Below are 20,026 nucleotides of genomic sequence, written 5' to 3' on the forward strand. Positions count from 1 at the left end.
GAGGAGGGGGGGGGGCGGAGATAAATAAAAATAATAATACAAAGTAAAGAAAGATGGAAAAAATAAAAGAAAGGAGAACTTAACGAGACAGATGCGATGAGGGAAGGACTTGAACGAGGTAACAGGTTATTTGCTTAAGCTCTTCTTCACATTCGTACCGTTGTAGCAAACGCGTGAATGTGGCTTTTATATTTCTCCCGGTACCTTTTTTTTTTTCTCTCCTCTTTCTCTTTCCCCTCTTTTTATCCATTTTTGACCAGGTGGATCCTGTCGGTCTACACTGTGTATTTCACGCCCTCCCCATATACCTTCCTTGTATCCACAACACGAATTTTTGAGGTGTCATTATCCAACCGCAGAGCCACTAGTCTTACACGTCAATTTTTCATTCTTCAGGTTGAGGTACAGCAATCAAATGGGAGTAAATGACAGTGGGTTGCAGGTCTTAAATATTTGGGATTTATTTGTTGAAGAAATTGGAAATGTGTGACACAAGCTCCAATGTCATTGACCACAACGAATTCCAAAGAATTTTCTCACGTGTTACATGACAATTAATTTGTGAAATATCAATCAAGAGATGGATTAATTCCGTAATTACAGTGTCATCGGGACATGCCCGAAGGACAAACGTCATTAACTCTGGAGAACACGTTTAGCAAAATGAATGGGAAAAGTTGGTGGGATAGAAGAAAACCGATGGGTATACATTTGATTGCGAGGCTCCATCTCCCTCTTTAATTCTTCCGGATGCAATGGGTCCCGGAACGATGTACGATGCTTTAGTTGGACGTATGATTTCTTCTTTAGATTCCATCGGGAAGAAAAGACGCGCTCGCCAATCACTCGACCTCGTTGCGCTCGTTCCGCCAATTAGGCGATACAGTTCTCGTTTTTTTCTTTAATTCAGCTACTACATCCTAAGACGCATAAGCTCACATTACTTTATGCCTTTGTGGTGGTTTATTAAACGGGGAAATTATCGGGAACCCTCTTCTCAGAACAAATCGAGTGCCGTGGGATTCGCTTCATTGCAAATTGACGACTCAATGATTGACTTTTTTCTATTAAAAAGAAAATAACCAAAAAATCAAATCGATTGACTCACGTGAAATAATAGAGTACCAAGCCATTGATCAAGCTAATTCATTTTAATTTCTTCATTTTAATTTTAATGCTCTATTTCAATGGATGGAAATATATTTCATGTTAAAGTCGTTGACATACCAGAGACAATACGAACATTCACCGGACGTCAGGGCTTAATCTCGATTGGCATCGGATAACCAACTGAATCCACATAACCGCGAGTGCGTGTATAATTTAATACGTTATTCATTCATACCCCCATAATATTCACAAGAGATGAGATTGGCTGATGAAGAGGAGGTAAAATAGCCGGCGGACCTGGAGTAATGTAGGAATTAAAGTGTATAGAAATAATGTTGGTTGTATCGGTGCGATCCCACGGGCTGCCAGCGTGCCTGAAATTCTCTGTAATTCTTCAGCATCACCAACAAGAAGAAGCTACTTCTGGGCGATAAAAAAATCTCGAGGACCTCGAAAGTCTATCTGGAGCGCTGAGTGTCCCCTTTTCGGAATGCCCAGTGGCATTTAATTATATCTCGCTGGTTAAAATTAAAATTACACCAGACGGCGTCAATAAATTACCTATTGTACAAGTGGATTGATATCGACGTTTTAGCCCCGACATTTGCACATCAATTACGGAAATTAATCAAAACGAATTTTTCATTGTAATTTCTGATTTCTGCACAACATTTTTTTTTTCATCTTTGTTGATTTATTTTATAAAATAATGATAGAGTTTTTATTGAAGGGTTGAGAGACTTTTAAAAGCCAGAAAATTTTCTGAATAAGTTTCAAAACATTTTTCCCTAGTGGTGATTTATTTGAGAATAAAAAAATACATGGAGTACATGAAAAGGGAAATTTTTGTAATTTTCGTGATCATTTGGGGCATGAGAAATTCTGGAAAATCTTGAGAGGCCTATTTTGGAGGGAATTTTCTCAGCTACTAAAAACAGCTCTTGACACGAATCTATCCACTTCGTAGATAATCACAAAGATAAAAACCACTCGTCCGAATAGAAAACAGTGAAGCCTGTATTTCTAAATCTGAAAAAGTAATAATTTTTATGAGAACGATGACGACCCAGTTTTGCGCTCCCAATCTTGCAAAAGAGTCCTCGACATTTTCTCCTAATACGACATATTACCGAGACAACTCAACAATTTACCGTCATAATAATTCAATTTACCAATGACATGTCTATCAAATTATTTAATTAAACTCTTTTCCCTCACCAATTTTCATTCAAAAACCTCTCGTGTCAATATCTGCCAATCGCATCCACTTGCCTCACATATTTGCAACTATTTATTTTCAAAATGACTCACTCAACTCCCACCCGAGACATAATCCATAAATTCCACAGCACTACAATTTCAAAACGCAATTGATTCCCATTTCCAATTGCCCGAAATAGCCCCCATGTGACATAACCCAATCATTTATAAATCCCACACGCACTCGGACTGAAAATACCAATATCTCCCGACACATATGTACATGCACCAGGAGATCCATCGAGCCATCCAAATTGAATTGGTAAACTCAAAAATCGTTCATCGATCAGAAAGAGATAATCCGTGGGCGAATTATATTCCAAGTCGCGTGTCCGCTTGACACCTGGAATTAATTCCATGCCATCCTGAACATTTTGAGAAAATAGATATTATTAATGGCACGATTAGCCACAAAATTTATGATTTTTAACATTGCCAAAGTGGGTTGAACGGTTCAAGTTATAAAACCAAATGAAGAGAGTTTAAATGATTGTGAGACAGAGTGGAACCCCATGAAGAATTTCATTGTACATTGTACATAATAGTGGCCATGTGGGACTATTCTGAAATATCTCCATTGACCCCGTACCATCTTTAAACCGCCAAATGTCGATTGTCACAGTTACTAAATTCAAGAGGATCATTCAAGGTCACAATACCAAACCCTGTAATCCCTGTGGCCAGTCAAGTTGGAGATGAGGGGGACTTTTGTGCCCCTTTCATCCGCCACTCCTCCAAATTTACGTTAAAAGTTGATTTACCGTGGCACGGGATATTCAACTCGAGTGTAAAAAGAGAATTATTCCCCGAGTTCTGGCGACATGTCAATGAGTCATGTTTTTAATGGTGAACGGCCTCAGTGAAAGCCCTCCGCCTTCATTCTTCTCTCATATTAAATTTTATTCTTTCCGTGGTTTCTTTCTCTTATTCTTATTAGTTTGCATAAAACGCCCACCACTCGGTACTTTTCCTGTTTTCCTTTTCCCATTGACGTCTTTTCGGTGTTTGGAGTGAGAGAACACTTGGGATTTTTGACTCCCGTATACGCGTCTCGTTCGCCATTTCCGGTTGAGAATTCGAGAAGGTCTTCTCCCGAATCACCACTTCCGGCCCTATGCATCTCAACATGAATTAATGAAGGATGGGACTCACTGCCACTCACTGGGACTCACTGACAATCTATGGGCCTCTTGGGGTGCCATTTTCCTCGAGTTTGGTATTGACACGGTGTATTTTTATGATACGTGACCATTTTTCGGATGTCGCATGCACCTGATCGTCACGGATAACCAGGAAAAATTCAATTTTCAGAAAGGATACGCCTGCCCATTGTGTCGTCATCAGAAAACTACAGGACGCAAATTAATTATTATTTTCCGGTAATTCTTAGCTGAACATTTCATTTCAATTTTTCAATTTAACCGATTTTTTTTTCTCTGCAAAATGCCGCAGGGGAAATACTGAATGCGTGTTAAAAATGTAGGGATTAAAAAACAACAGGATTTCATGTACAATCATTAACGATGGAGTTCTTTAATGAACCAGATCACCGTTTATAATTCAGATGCGACGCGAATCACATCCTCCGACATGGAAAATTAATTAAAACGCGATATGAACGGCACTTGCATGCCATCCGAAAATTTGAGATTCGGTTTATCTGTTGTTGTTCTTCAACATTGAAATCGTCAGTTAACCGTCGTCCATCGTCTACCCAGGAAACCGTCCATTACCGATCATCAGACACGACGAACGCGTGCGGAGGAGTTATGGCCCACACTCGTTTCATTCCCTCAATCCTGTGATAAGGGCTAATATAAGGGTTAACAAAAGGAGCACCTCCAGTTTTAAAAAAATATAGGAATGAATTTACACCTGCCGAGTAAGTGCATTTTAACTGCGACGGCTTATGCGCCATTTCTGTATCAACTACCAGAATTTTTTTCCAACTTCAAATTTTCCTTGGGGATTCATTGTTTTGAGATTGGAGTCGATGGGAGTCCCAGATACAGACGTATCTCATTGGTAGATAACCACCGACAAGATTTTCCTCGAGATAACGTCTTTTCGGGTTCACCTAGGCAATCCATCGCATTCGGCGCCAAGATATTATCCTTATCAACGTTTGATTAAAATTATAAACAGTCAATGTCGCAATAGTCTATCAAGAACCCCAGTAAACTTACCGTAACTGTTTCTCCTAGGGATTGGGTAACCATAAAAAGTTAAATCTCGGTTGAACCAGATGTTTGGAGTCGTGTAGGAAGTCAACTGTGCGAGATGATTCTCAGAAACGGAAACACTGGCGCCGGTGATTAGTCCCATTCGCAAGACTAGAGGACTTCATTAACCAAAAGCCGGGGCAAAATGGGGCCCATGTGAAATTTGCCATTTCATACGAGTAATTAATTATTCAGCGCAAATTAACTCCAACAATATTTCTTCTGCGTCAATTATAATTACAAAACAATAATTTGATTTATCTTGAACTTGATGTTATGTTTATCTGAAGATAGAGATGCTGTTTAATTTTTATTTTTGTACTCGTATCAGGTAAGTAAATACGAAAGGGCAGGGGTGTTTACTCGCGATAAAGAGTGTCAGGTAAAGGTATTTCGAGATAAATCGTCTTCTTGGAAGGTTTTGACATTTTTTTCTTTATCGGCCGTTGTTTTTGAGTGAGTGTGAAATGCAACGATTGATATTCAATACGCGCAGTTGACCAACCGAAAACTGTTTGTTTATGCGAGTCACGATTGAATTTTCTATCGGCTGAGGTTTTGAGCGCGTGTGGGCATTGCCCAAGATGGCGTGCACTTTCGAGTCTCCCAACTTGGCGAAGTTGGTGGATACTTTGTACAGTTTGTTGGGTTTAGACGTGCTAAAATGATTTGCCAAGTGCTGAGGGGGAATGAATATTTGCGAATCCGTTAACCAGAGATACCTTCCAGCCTAGTCAATATGTTCTTCAATACTGACGCCATTTTGTGGTTCACGGACGAGGAAATATGGATGCTGTCATGGATTTTTATTCAATATACGTTTATTTGTTTTTAATATATTCTTTTGGAACGTTCAATATGTATAATTTGATTTTGTTGACTTGTTTTCATGATTGGAGGGTATAATGGAAGAAGACATGTCTTTTGGCGCGAGCAGGAGAACCCCGAAGGATTTCTCACTGGTGCACGTGGTGCACCTTCAAGTTCAATCTCCCAATCTCAATTTTTTTTACTCCAATTTTTCAACATCCACCGGATGTCGCCCGGGAAAACCTCCTGCTTCCTCTTCAGAATCCCGAACAATTAGCGCGATGGATGATGTTTGAATATTTTTATTCATTTTTTCCTCATCATATCATTGCACTCCCATTCTCCTGATACCTTTAAAATTATTCTGACTTGTGGGTGGGACCGAGAAATTCCGTGGGGCCCCACTGCCTGAAATACACTGTCTCCCCGTTCTCAACTCATAATCCCACATGAGACCTCAGTTTTTGAAAACAGATCCGTGAAGCTGAGTCTTGGAAAGAACAAAGTAACAAATTCTGGTGTTAAAAATTCTCTGGTATTTGGGAAAGGGGTGAACTTCTCCATTTAGTTTATTTAGTCTTCCAATGGCCTAGGGCCCACCCAGGAACTCCATAATCTCTCCCCCTTTTTGTATTTCCTGAGGAGGAAAAAAAAAATAGGAATAACGGATGGGGATGAAGAGGCGGTGCCAGACACTGAATCCCGTCAACCTGACTAATTCCCCGGGCCCATAATCATTCCAGTTTTAAACACGTGATCTTCATCATCCAGATCCCTAAAAAATTTCCCAGAAACTTCTCTGAACGAAAAATGGGAAATTATGTTTTTCATGGCTCCTCTGCACTCTCGTTAAATCACGGAACACTCGGAATTCAACGGAATAACGAAATATGACATTCCAATTGTGAAAATAATTGATGTCAAGCTGTACTCCGAGATTAAATGAACCATAAAGTGCAATTTCTATTGCGACACGAGAATAATTAATCGTTCGATTGGAATCTTAGTTTGTACTCTGAGAACGCTATCCTATTGGTGTTACAATAGACCGATGATAAACATCCGCCTTCGATTGTTCTATTCTCCATCAAGCAATTAAAATCGAATCGTTACATTATTTTTCATTTGCTTTCTTAATTATCATCCATACGTAGGTGGAATTTTTACTCTATAAATCTAAATTAAGGGCCGATTTCGAAAGATTTTCTCGACTTCACATTCGGCCGTGGAAATTACAGAGTTGTTCCATCAAAGTTTAAATTTCACTCCGGAAATACAATATCTCCTTATCTAAAAAACACTCGATACTCAAATAATTCGTACGATTTCCGTTCGATGTTAAAATGGTTTTCACGTAATTATCGTAAAGTTTGGATTCCTAACGAGAGAACGGAATCAATTGAAATTCTAGGGAATAAAAAATGGCTTGATGATTTTACGGGCACGTTAACACATGAGTGTTGACATGCGTTCCCAAGTAAATGGAAAAATATGGGGGGAAAACCGTTACAGGTGCGTTTTATATGCTCGGGCTATCGTTATTGTTGCTTGTTGGTGTTCATGTCGGTATGAACAACCCTCTGAAGACAAACAGAACTGGAATATAGACTCAAAGGATTCAATTTCTGGTGTTTGAGGTACACCGAAGCAGCCATGTGGCATCTCTGAACTAAAAAATTGTGATTCAATGCCCATGAGTTTGCGTCGACTCGATAAATTAACTCTGACACGGCCCATAAACAAAGGCAGTAAACCTTATCTACGAGTAATTTATCGCACTTTTGTTGCAACAATCAATTTTGCACCATTTGTTGAAAATTCAGGTGAAATTACACCTCTTTTCAAGAAACTAGAATCAGCGCAATTTTTCCCGTTTCCATTTTTCGCCAATATCTCGGAACTGAATGAACATGACAATTTTTTTGCTCAACCATTTTTTATAGAGAAAGACAAGAGCTACAAAAAATATAATAACGAAAAAATGCGTATTTTCCCTGAATATCGAGATAATGACTAAAAAGTGGTGGTGAAAAAATGGCGCTTACCCACTTCGCAGCAGAACTAATGATTACATTATTGATTGTTAATTAAAAATTCGTCGCACATTACGTTGATAACGGAACCATCCGAACGGGACGTTAATAATGATTCGAGAAAAAAGCCGTGAAGGTCTTGCAATTGGCAATAATCCACGTGTGAATAAATTCAACGCAATAGGCGTAATTGCGAATTGAACCGGAAGCAGTAGCTCTTCCGTGTACGCACGTCCGCAGTATGAGGAATTGCATAATGCATTATGATTCCTCTTGCTACATCCAACATATGAATTTTCAATCAACATCCCCCTTAATACTAAACACCATTCCTTTTCGAGCCACTGGGCGAAGAATCGTCCAATTAACTGTCTGCGTGTACAATCCTCGAAATTACATATGATTATTGATATTAGGGAGAGAGTTATATGGAATTCACGAACCTGATCTACCTGAACGTCGAATTAGTCGATCCTCTTCACAGTCCATCCCCTCGCATTCTCATTCCTCCTGGGAGACAGCGAATTAGGATTAGATTATTTCGATAATTAGAGTGGTCTCTGAAATTCAAAACTCATCTCTCCGTTCTTTTCATTCCAATAATCATCATTTTGAAAATTCTTCACCAGAAAAATAGAGAGGAATTCTCATCTTAGACTGGCGTGTGAACGATTCCCCAGATGTACATGGAATACTGATAAAGAGAAATAAAAATTGCACGAGGATAATGGAATGTGCGTTGAAAAGTGGTGTGCACTTATGAGAATACTCACAGCAATGAACTAAAACATAAATTCTCTTTTGCACTCTTCCGAAAGAAATCCATGACAAATAGATAAACCCATAAATCAAGTTGACAAAGGTGGACAACAAACGGAATTTTCAACTGGGGAATGCACTCTACTCACATGAGCGACGTGCAAAGATGGTAGAATTAAATGCACTCCCCTCCCGACTGCATCTATTTTTGTATACTACAACGATTGTAAACACGGTGGAGTGTATCTCCATGTTCTCTTTGAAATTCATGATCCCTTCTCCTTAGCCACCAGAAGGGAACCCCAAAACATTCAACTGCCCTCGAATATTTCAGCGCGAAAACCTGAGACTTCAAGAGTGCATTTTCGGCACTTGGAGAACTGCCAAAAATCGAAAGGGGACTCCCCACTCGACCGCGAAAGAAACGAGAAACTCTCCCTTTCTTAAAAACCAAATGAATAAAAAAATAAAGACACTTCGAAAACACCACTGAGTAAATAGAAAGTTAATAAACCGTATCACGTAGTTTATTTTTCACACATTGTTGATTTTGTTTTGTAGGTTTCCACTCATGACGGTGTTGAGTTGATCACAAGTGGAGTTGAGAGGAACCAGACGGGATGGCGACGACTATTCCAGTTATCTTTTTTATCACTGTCCTATTCGCTGCGGAAACTACATCACGAATTGTTCATCTCGGTGAGTCTACCACATAATAAACAATTACCTCCAAAATTCAATAATTTCAAGACTAACGATCCAACTCCGGTCCCAAATTAATTCTAAAAAAAACGAGCAGATGTTCACATGTGATTAAAAATTAATGATCCACCCATTAGTTGTTAACGAACACTTGAATATTCATGACTCCACAATGAACGCCCGATTTTTCTCCACAATTTCAAGGATTGTAGATCACTGTCTCATTCCAACCCGAAAATAGCCAAATGTTAAATTCTCGCTATCGCAATACGCCCATTCGGTTGCAGAAAGAGAAACAAACAATTAAAATCCCAAAAGAAATTCCTCAGATGAGAATTTAGATTAAATCGTTTACGTAATGTGAAACAGAGGTTGTCTGATTAATAACCAGCTTTCATCGTGGCACTCTGTCAGAACCCACGGAAGATTACCCCGCGATGATAATCCTTCTTTTTTTTTCGATCCTCAGGACGATTATAGGATAGATCATTCATGTGAGAATAAAAATATAGGGAGAGGAATAGGATGAGGTTGGTCTTAAATTTAATGGAGCAGTAACGTCAACGCGTTCACATCACCATGAACTAGTTATTAATCTCCAATCCTGATTGATTGAAATACAAATTGCAGTCCATGGCCAATCACTGGTGGATTTATGCAGTGTTTGATAGTTTGTCTTGACCATCTGCATTCCTAAGCAACTCTACATCCCAAGCCTTCTCGGAACCATCCGGCAATCGCTCGTCATCCTTTTTCACTTGATAATCAATTAGGCGGGGCTATAAGTGATTTTTTATAATAATTTTCAAACGATTTTGACGCTTTAGGGGGGGATTTCAGCAATTTACCACTTATCCAAAAAGGAATCCGCCAATATTACTCCCAATCGCACCTGATGAATATATTATCATTCGTAATCAAGTGGTTTAAGATAATATATCGTCTCCACTTGTAATTTATTCTTGAAAGGCGAGGGATGAGACCAGATTGGATGGAACAGTAGAACAATAAAAATGGAAAATGACCACGAAAATTGATAAATCCTAATATATAGTGACAATAATTTGACAATAAAAATGCAGAAGGATCAATTAAGGTTCTGGAGCGATTGGGTATTCTGATGTTTTCAAATGTCAGATTAGAAATCGGTCTCGGGATGTGCAGTCGGAATAAATTTGTACCTTCGATTAACATAATCACAGAACCACTCAATTTTTTTTTGTCTCTCTCTCTCTATCTCTTTATTAAATTCTCTCGGACAGTCTCGAGATCTTGTCCGTGATAGTTTTATTGTCCCTTTGAGATCGGGGGGAAGACCTTTGGGATTTTAAAAGCATAAAGTCGGGTACAAGAGACATCTGGCCTGCAGATACACCCACCAAATCAAGGGGACAGTGTTGGGAGACGAGACCTTTATGTATATGGGCTTTGAGGAAATTTCGTCGAAGGGAATACAAACCTGAGGCTCACTGCCAGTCACATGTGTCATTTCCTTGGATTTTAGGGTGCCCCATCATGCCCCCCTTGTACCTAGACACTCGTGAAAAAAAAAAGTTGTTAAAGCATACAACTTCCACGAATTTGTCGAAAACATCTTCTTTGGCTCGGGATATTTCAATAGAAATTCGATGACTGAGGGAAAAACTGACTTTTGGCAGAAATATACATTCTTGATTCACAACAATATTATCATTTTGACAGATGTTTGAGTTTTGAATCATTTACCACAGATGAACTAACATATCATTGCAACGGGTAAATATTTGCAATAAATATTAGTGGTAAATACTTATCGCGGTGAGGAGTAGCGAATTGTTGGAGCTAGCAATGAGGAATGAAATATTTGTGACAAATAATTCCGTAAAATTTACGCCTCAGAGAACTGAATTTGTTGGAAATATTAGCAATAGTTGGTATATACTGTTGGAGCTCTGTTGGAATTCGATTGGCAGCTGCATGTAAAATCTCAATATTGCGTATTTTGAAAATTCGTTACTAAATCGTTGAAAGAGGATTAAAGAATTGGGAGTGTAATCACATCCAGTTGAATTATTATGATTAGTCTCAATTGTTCAATTGTACGATCATTGAATACCAGGTTGTTCTTCTGATATTATTCTGAACAGTCGGTCAAAAATAAACCTGAACGGCCATGTTCATTACTGGATTTGTCACTGAGACCATTTGTTATTGAATGAGAAACACTGAGGGAGAGAACAATGCTTTGCCTATTTAAATGTATTCAATGGCGTAATGGCTGGTAATATTGTAGCAATTGTACAATTAAAGAAATGGCGGACAGTGGGATTTCAACACAGGGATAGCGTGGAGATAATCTCTAATGACGATAAAAATACTTATTGTTCATTTCATTCGCATGATGTGTCTCTGATGATTTCGAAAAATAGAGGAAATAAAGGAAAATTGACATTTTCTATTATGAAAAACCCGTTGATTCCCGAGAGAAGAGGATGATGAAGAGACAACTCCTGCAATGATATGGGCCGATTTCCCACGGGGAAACCAAAATCACGAATTCCCAGATGATTTTCCTAAAAGGCCTGGTTTGTGAATAGGTACCGTGGCCTGGCATGTAACACAAAAAGTCGGGGAACTAATTTACAGTCGGCGCGTGCCCCGGGAACCAAGCTTCCACCTATATATAGCCACCAACGCCTGAAAACCCAAGAGACACGTCTACCTCGAGTTGTGTATCACCTTTCGGCCCAATCAATCATTATTTTCCTTCACCACAAAAATAAAAACGAGAGCCAAGTGTAAGTGATACGATTTCCCGTCATTGAAAAATATAGGCGCAGGAAAATGAGCCCGGGCCATCTTTCACGACGATGGAGAGACGCGCAGGAAGTTGGTGGAGGATGATGGTGTGGGGCTGGGGCTGACTTGTAAAAACAAATAATCGTTAAATGATTGAATGTCGCTACTGGGGCTCATTGAAAAATACCCTACCTTCTAACCGTGACGCAATTTTCTCGACGTATTCCCTCCATGAGTTTTTGCACGTCTCGCCGGTGCCTCTAGAAAATCGTTTCTATTCTCGTACAAATCTCAGCCCCGACCAGATGGTACGTGACGTCATGCTGAGCTTTGAAATACAATTTTTAGCGTCACATTATTCGGCGAATGTTGAAAAAATTAAATGATAAAAAATTTTAATGACCTCTAATGACAGTCGAAGGGAAAAAAAAGTGTTTAGTAAGGATGGGAATAGAAATGCTAAGAATTCGCGGTGTAAAGTGATTTATAAAGGGTGAAGTGGGCAAAAAATTGGACCGAGTAAATTTGGAATCACATGTGATCCAGACACGTTGGAGTTGCGGTTGGAAAATAAACTCTATTTGATTCGCCTTGAGTGGGCCTTTCTCGAACAACGCTTGTCACTGTTTTTCAAGAGACAGGGTGTTTAAGGAAGGGTATCACAAAGTAACTCTTTTTCGAATTGACAGAGAAAAATTGTAGAGAAAATTATCCAGGAAGCGAAAAAGCTTCTATTCTACGACCTTTTTTTTCAGTTATTATGACGCTAGTCATCTATCCGTGAATAATGTATCGAAATGATTTCATGAGCTCAACTAAAATGTATAATCACATGTGATCCAGACGTTGTATGCCTCAAAAAATAAACTAAAATGCATTCACCTCAAGAGGCAAGTCTTCTGGTACAAGTCTCATGACTGTTGTTACCAAGAGGCAGGATGTTTAATCAAAGAAATTGCAACAGTACTCCCCCATCTCCGAGAGGAGAATGAGAGAGCAAATGATAAAGTCGGAGAGATATTTCATTGATAGCGAGTAGTGAATCAAGAATGCGAATGAAAATCAGAAGGAAAAAAACGAGACGTCCCTGGGTTTACACTAGACGGGTGTAACTATAATTAGATGTGCACTCTCGGTGCATTAGAATATGAGGAGAGTTAGAGGTTTTGAGTGTCCAAAGGGTGAGACTTCTTGGTGGTGTCTTGGTGATTCAAAATCTCAGTTTTGCTCTGGCTTCACTCCAAACTGCAATGCCACATGAATTTAAAGGCTCTTTCCGCTACTAGAGAATTTCTCATGAATGAGATGATAGGAGAACTCTTGAGAAAGGTGTTGCTGTCCGGTCACACCAGGAAATTGTGTGTTCGATTGGTATCTCTGGCTCTCATCATTGTCGAGGACAACTTCCTTCCCTAATCGACACTTTGACGTATCTCGGTCAAATGAATTTTATTGAGGGGAGAGACGTGTCGGAATGGGAATTAGAAAATTGTTTTGTCAATGTCTTTATTACGTGAGGTAGTGTTTTATCGTTGTTATGAATTCCAATGGAAAATTATTAAAATTTTCACGTGTTAAAAATATTAATTGAACAATCTACGAGAAATAGACTGGATTGAATTTCAATTTAAAAATTCCGGCAATTCCACCTGTTGATTTTTAAAAGCTAATCACATGAAATATTTGAGGAAAAGTGCAGATAACGAAAAAATAACAATTTGAAAATTCCCAGTGTTTACCAGAGGTTTTTATTTTACGAGGAATCCGTGGGCGTTTAGACTAAAGTTTCCCTGGCGCCTGTGTTATAAAGCCACTGGGACTGAAAAAGCAATGGCTCCCGCACATTTCCCAGAATCAAAGTTTCCCTGATTCAGACACCCGGAATTGAGCGAAAAATAATAGTATCATCATCATTTATTTCAGATACATTCAATGAGGATGTAACACTGCAGGAAGGTGAAAAACTAGTTTTGCGCTGTCTAGCGACATATAAAAATGAAAATGTCACATGGTTCAGGGATGAGACTCCAATACGCGGGGTTTCCTCGAGAATTCGAGTTCTCAACAGTCAACAGTCGTTGAGAATCAAATATGTGGAAATGATGGACGAGGGTAATTATGGATGTAGAATGCAGAGTAGAGACTCGTTAAAGTGGAGAAACGTCACAGTTAGAGTTGAGGGTGCACAGAATGATGGATATCAGAGCGAGAGTACGGGACTTGGCAATGTCATGGGTGCCCTCAGGCCAGAAGAAGAAACCAATGAGCTTGATATTGGTGCCAGAAGTGAGTTCATTCTTCTAAATTCATTAAATTCCCATTGGATACTCACCTTTCCCTGCAATTCAATACAATTCGTCCCCCAGAAACCTAAGCAATTAGAAAATTATGTCAATATGTCAATCACATTTTCATTAATAAATATCTTTTGGTTCAGACCTACCAGAAACACGTTCCCTCCACTTGGAGACTGACCTAGACAACGATAAATCCGAGACTGAAAATGCAGGAGATCATAATGCAACGGTTCCCGAGAGTCCTCCAACTTTTAACAAATCCGATGAATTGCATCAGTCAGTGGTGAAACCCGCTGGAAATATGCTGAAACTGCGTTGTTCAAGTGTTGGTAATCCCAGACCCAACATAACTTGGCTGAAGAACCATGAAGAACCATCGCGAAGTGTTGGTCCCATTTTCACCTCAAAGTGGACCTTGAGAATTGAAGATCTCGTCGTTGATGATGGTGGAAACTACACGTGCATCGTCTGCAATCATCTGGGGTGCATCAATCACACCTTCAAGGTCGACATCATAGGTAAAATATTGCAGAAATTATTTAATTGGTAATTGTAATGCAAAGTGATGCAACAAAATGAGTTGAACTTACAATTATATATTCGAAGTCCAAATACATCACATATTTGATACGAGAAATGAAAAAATATGGAGTGAATAGATCGACTCGTCTTGTTTCGTCGTTTTGCATGTTGAATATCATGTGGGAATTGTTGAATATGTAAGAATAAAATGGAAAAATCGCTAGAGCGCTTCCCACATAAGCCGTACATCAACGAGGGCTTCCCGAAGAACGAAACAGTTGTATTCTTCAGCAACGTTACATTCAGATGTCCAATAGTCTCGGACCTTGAGCCGTTCATTCAGTGGTTCAAAGTCGATGATTATCCGAATGACAATGGTGCACCACCAAATGGAACAATTCTACAGGTATAAAATGATGAAAAGAAATTGGTGAAGGTCTTTGGGGAAATTGGAAGCCGGCGAAATTTTCGATTTTCAGCTTTGGAGTTGGTGGAATACTCTGGTCTATGTTCTCTGTTGGTGGATGGTTACTGTTGTTGACTAAAATTTATTCAATTGAATTGTCCCTCAAATGTGATAATTTATGTGTCTTCGGGGGCTCTGGAAGGCGTCTTCATTAATTTATGTGTACATTTGGTCAGGCCATTTGATCTCTCATTTTCAAAGCTTCATGGTTCTTTCTCTGCTGAATGTGATCTTCAGAGGAGTATAATTACTGTGACATGATCGAAATATTTTCGTGGAACCCTGAAGCTTACAATCACTCGCCTCATTCTCATTTATCTTCCCTTAAAATTTCAACACACGGTAATATCGGTGGTTGGGTTCTTTTTTTTTTCCAAATCCAGAAAACGTACCGTTCCGGCCAATCCTGACAACGGCACCTGAAAATACTACTGTACTCATTGGGAGCAACGCTACTTTTAACTGCGTCATACTATCAAATGCACATCGTCATCTTGAGTGGTACCGGGGTCGTCACGAGTCACTACTCAGCGTTATGAATACGAGCTTGAGAGTCGAGGTTCAGGTGGGCATGCTTCAACAAAAAATCTTGCATGTCTGGTCTTCACCAGAGGATAAATAACGTGTCACAGTTCTCTCTTATTGTTGCTTAACCCTCTTGGTTGCATGTATTCGTTGTTCTCGTGTGTAATTTATCATTTTTGGTTAATTGGTTAATAAATATTGTCGGCTTTATCTCAGGCTGGAGATGCAGTGGAGAATCCAGAGACTCTGACACTATACAATGTCACGGAGAAAGACGAGGGCTGGTATACTTGCATCGCGCAAAATACACTTGGAGAAACGTTTAGCAATGCATATTTATCTGTCGTTGAGAGTAAGTTTAACTTTGATGTTTTTTCTTTAAAGACATTTACTGTTATTTCAGCGGTGAAATGGGAAGATGAGAGGAGCTTGTAATTAATTCCCTGACTATTTCGTGAATATCTTCAAAAGAAAGACGTTTACAGAAATTCATCGCAGTGGACTTATCTAGGAGTTAATTTCCTGGAAAGATCCCGAAATTTTCGAATAATTTTGGGAAGATATGTGGAGAGAATTTTTACGTCAAGTTCATTCGCGAGACAATTGCCTTTTTATCAACCATGAGAACTAAGATTAGGATTGATTGGAGATACTGGCCGTTCGTCTATTCAGCTTATTGAATTTTTATTCTCGTTGATTGATAGGTATCGAACCTCCTCGAGTTCCAATGACAGCTCGACCACCGGCTCTCGCTGTGAATATTCTCGCTGCAGTTCTCTTTGTACTCTTTGCCATCGGTGTTGTCGTGGTAATTTACGTATTCCAGCGTCTGAAACGGGAGAAGATGAAGAAACTGTTGGCCATCGAGACTGCAAGAGCCGCGGTAGTCACTCAGTGGACGAAAAAAGTTATCGTAGAAAAGCAGAATTTAGTGAATGCACAGAATGTGCAGGAGCTGCAGCTAATGCCTATAGTCAAGATCGAAAAGCAAAAATCCACAATGACAACTGAGGACAGCAATGGAGGGAGTATTTCAGAGTATGAATTACCCCTGGACAGTGCATGGGAATTGCCTAGGGAGCATCTGAGATTGGGAAAATCTCTGGGTGAGGGTGCTTTTGGAAAAGTTGTCATTGCTGAAACTAAAACTGGAAAACCGGGAATTCCAAATGTAGTTGCAGTGAAGATGTTGAAAGGTTCGTTTCGAATTTTCTCTTATAATATTCCACATGACAATACGACATTATTTTAAATTAAATTTTATTGACAGAGGGTCACACAGATGCGGAAATGATGGATCTTGTATCTGAAATGGAGCTAATGAAGATGATAGGAAAGCACGGCAACATAATAAATTTCGTGGGTGCATGCACCCAAGGGGGGCCTCTCTACGTCGTCGTTGAATTTGCATTGCACGGAAATCTCCGGGACTTCCTGAGAAAACACCGACCATCATCAGGCTATGAGCCAACGATAGGAGAGATGCCACCAGAGAGGAAAATCCTCACCCAAAAGGATCTCGTGTCGTTTGCTTTCCAAGTCGCCAGAGGAATGGACTATTTATCGAGCAAGAGATGCATCCACAGGGATTTGGCTGCGAGAAATGTTCTCGTTGGAGAGGACTACGTCCTAAAAATTGCTGACTTTGGACTTGCTAGGGATATCCACTGTCACGATTACTACAGGAAAACTACTGATGGTAGATTGCCGGTCAAATGGATGGCGCCCGAAGCACTTTTCGATCGAGTTTCTACCACTCAGTCCGACGTGTAAGTATTAGGAAATAGAGAATTAAAACATAAAAAAAGTTTATATGAATCATTCGTGTTTTCCGAGCGCTTCATACAATGTTTTAATGAACAAAAAGTATACGCCAGTTGGTGTTGAAAAGGAAATGCGAGCAAAAAGTACTTATGCGCCTTTGCTTTTAAGGCGACGATAAAGAAAAGATCGTTTCTTACACATTTTGAACATAATGTGCTCATCTCTTTACAGTTAGTCTTGTTTTACAAATAAAATATTGAATTGATGTTGATGATATGTTTCTGTCTGCGCGGATCGTTATTGAGGATATAAAATGTGATGAAAAGGGTTTGTATTAATATTTTTAATGGTATGTTCTTTGCAGATGGTCGTACGGAATCCTGCTGTGGGAAATAATGACGCTTGGGGCTACACCGTACCCATGCATATCGGCAGTTGAAGAATTATTACAATGGCTCAAAAGTGGCCGTAGAATGGAAATTCCCCCTTGCTGCTCTCTCAATATGTAGGTTTACGGAGCAACAGTATTTTTCAAAAATAATCCCAAAAATAGTATCTCAAAAATAATATTTCTTCTTCCAGTTACATGTTAATGCGAGACTGTTGGAGTTATCTCCCCGAAGAAAGGCCTGATTTCGAAGCAATTGTCGATCGCCTTGATAAAATCCTCGCTCAAACATCGAATCAAGTAAGCCTCGAATAATTTAACGGAATTGAATAACGGATTATAATTGTCTAAAAATAACTAAAAAATCTAATAAAAATAAATAACAACGACAGGAAATCAGTTCTTGTGAGAACTACTCCACATGCATTAGCAGTGCTCAGCCATATTGACTCGGAAGAAAAGTGGTTTTTAATATTTACATTGTCACCTTCCAGGAATACCTGGACCTTGGACTACCGCAGTTGGATACACCGCCATCCAGTGCGGAATCCAATCTACCCGATGATGACGATGACGACGATGGCCAAGAGCGGTTCCCGTACCTGTTGAAAAATTCAATGTAAAAATAATAAATGAAAACATAAGCGACTGTCGAAAGCGCGTGTATATGTGTGCATGATGTACGGAGAAATATTCTTGGTAATGAATAGTAGTGGTAACTATGAGGGGCAAGTATGAATGATTATCGACTGGCGCAAATGAACACGCCAAATATTATGAATCAGTATTGACAAGTAGCGCATATTTCAGTGTATTGTTTTATTGAGGTGAACTCAAGAAATTTGCGATTAATTGAGGATGTTATGAGGATTTCGTTCGTGAGCTCTTTCAAATTTTTGACGAAGGATTTAATGTTTTCTTCGCTTGTAGAACTAATTAATTAATGAGAATTACTGGTAAAAAAGAACAACAGCGATTGGTAACAACAAACAATACGACTGCTGGATTTTCCTTGTTCATTTTCTCGATGTAAGTTGCAATTTCAGTAGAATCACTCGTATATCGTTCTTTACCATAGAGAGGAAGTATTTTGACAATCCATAGCATACCCATGACATCTTTCGGATAAGAAAGTTGAATTTATATTGTAAATTGTTGGAGAGATGTGCCATCAACGGAGTGCCTTTTATCTAGCGGGACAATATATTTAAATTATATTTTGGAAGGCATTTAGACAACTTTTCATCTCGAAAATGTATAATCGTTCGTTTGTCGAATTTTGGTGTCAAATAACAACAATTTGTTGTGTTTATAACTAGTCAATTTTTACATTGTTTTACGTCATCTTTTTTTATAGAAAATAAATGTTTAATTCAGTAGTGAAGTGGGGGGTTTGATGAAAAAAGGCATAAAGCTTTGGAATTGTTTTGTGAGGTTTTACTACGGAATTCATTTCGGATAACACTTTGCAATGTTTTTTGTGAATGATAACTTTTCGATGACTTTTTAATTACCCGACGGGGAAATTTATTGAAAATTATTTATGTGAAGACATTCAAGGGATTCGATCATCTCGGTCTCGGAAATCTCACGCAATCATTGAACTGTATAAATTAACGTTAATCCCAGTAATGTAGAAATTAAATAATTTATTCACTGTAAATTGTCCATTGAAATTCTTATACATCATGTTTTTTACGGTAACGCAAGTAGAAAATGATTCAGTGTCAATAATTATTCCTAAGCTTAGGTGTTAGTGCAAATTGTATAAAATATTTAAGTTTGATAATGAATTGATGGAGATTTAAATGAAAATTTGTATATAGGGATTCATGAATTATTTAAACAGTTATTAGCACTTTACGAAACACAGTATGTTAGACAGTATATCAGCATTTATGCAAAGGAGAGGGAGTTTATTAAGGTGTACGTAGTATGTGTAATGTTGTATTGGAAATCACAAAGTTCAATAAACATCTAAATCATATTGTTCGTTCTCCATTGAATTTTTTGAATAACATCGACAATACCTTTGATACATGAGATGAATGAAAAAAGATATACTTTTTCAGTATTATTCAAATATATACTTTTTCAAAATTTTTGAAAAAGTAAAAGGGGAGCATGAAAATTGAGGAGAAATTCACTGAAATTGGAAAATTCGAAATTTTTGAAAAAGTATCAGGGGAGCATGAAAATTAAGGAGATATTCACTGAAATTTCAAAATTCAAAATTTTTGAAAACGTATCAGGGGAGCATGAAAATCAAGGAGATATTCACTGAAAATTCAAAATTCAAAATTTTTGAAAACGTATCAGGGGAGCATGAGAATCGAGAAGGTATTCGCTGAAAGTGAAAAATTCAAAATTTAAAAAAATATATCAGGGGA

The 20,026-nt window shown here is 38.6% G+C and overlaps 1 protein-coding gene across 2 annotated transcripts in view; it reads left to right on the forward strand.

The window, feature by feature from the left end:
• LOC105264710 (fibroblast growth factor receptor homolog 1) overlaps positions 1-19,623 on the forward strand; it is a 24,829-nt gene extending 5,206 nt beyond the window's left edge. Inside the window, exons 2-11 of one of the 2 annotated variants that reach the window (XM_011301792.1) lie at positions 8,756-8,893; positions 13,598-13,960; positions 14,112-14,489; positions 14,718-14,899; positions 15,701-15,836; positions 16,189-16,680; positions 16,755-17,253; positions 17,613-17,753; positions 17,831-17,936; positions 18,131-19,623. In XM_011301792.1, the coding sequence (XP_011300094.1) occupies positions 8,815-8,893; positions 13,598-13,960; positions 14,112-14,489; positions 14,718-14,899; positions 15,701-15,836; positions 16,189-16,680; positions 16,755-17,253; positions 17,613-17,753; positions 17,831-17,936; positions 18,131-18,259 (2,505 nt within the window). In that variant the 5' untranslated portion in view covers positions 8,756-8,814 and the 3' untranslated portion in view covers positions 18,260-19,623. Of the gene's footprint in view, positions 1-8,755; positions 8,894-13,597; positions 13,961-14,111; positions 14,490-14,717; positions 14,900-15,342; positions 15,525-15,700; positions 15,837-16,188; positions 16,681-16,754; positions 17,254-17,612; positions 17,754-17,830; positions 17,937-18,130 lie in introns of both variants that reach the window. The other variant, XM_011301783.1, reaches the window with a different exon arrangement.
• The last annotated feature ends 403 nt before the right edge of the window (positions 19,624-20,026 follow it).

Source organism: Fopius arisanus, unplaced genomic scaffold, assembly GCF_000806365.1.
Source record: "Fopius arisanus strain USDA-PBARC FA_bdor unplaced genomic scaffold, ASM80636v1 scaffold00001, whole genome shotgun sequence".
In the NCBI taxonomy this organism is placed as follows: Eukaryota; Metazoa; Arthropoda; class Insecta; order Hymenoptera; family Braconidae; genus Fopius; species Fopius arisanus.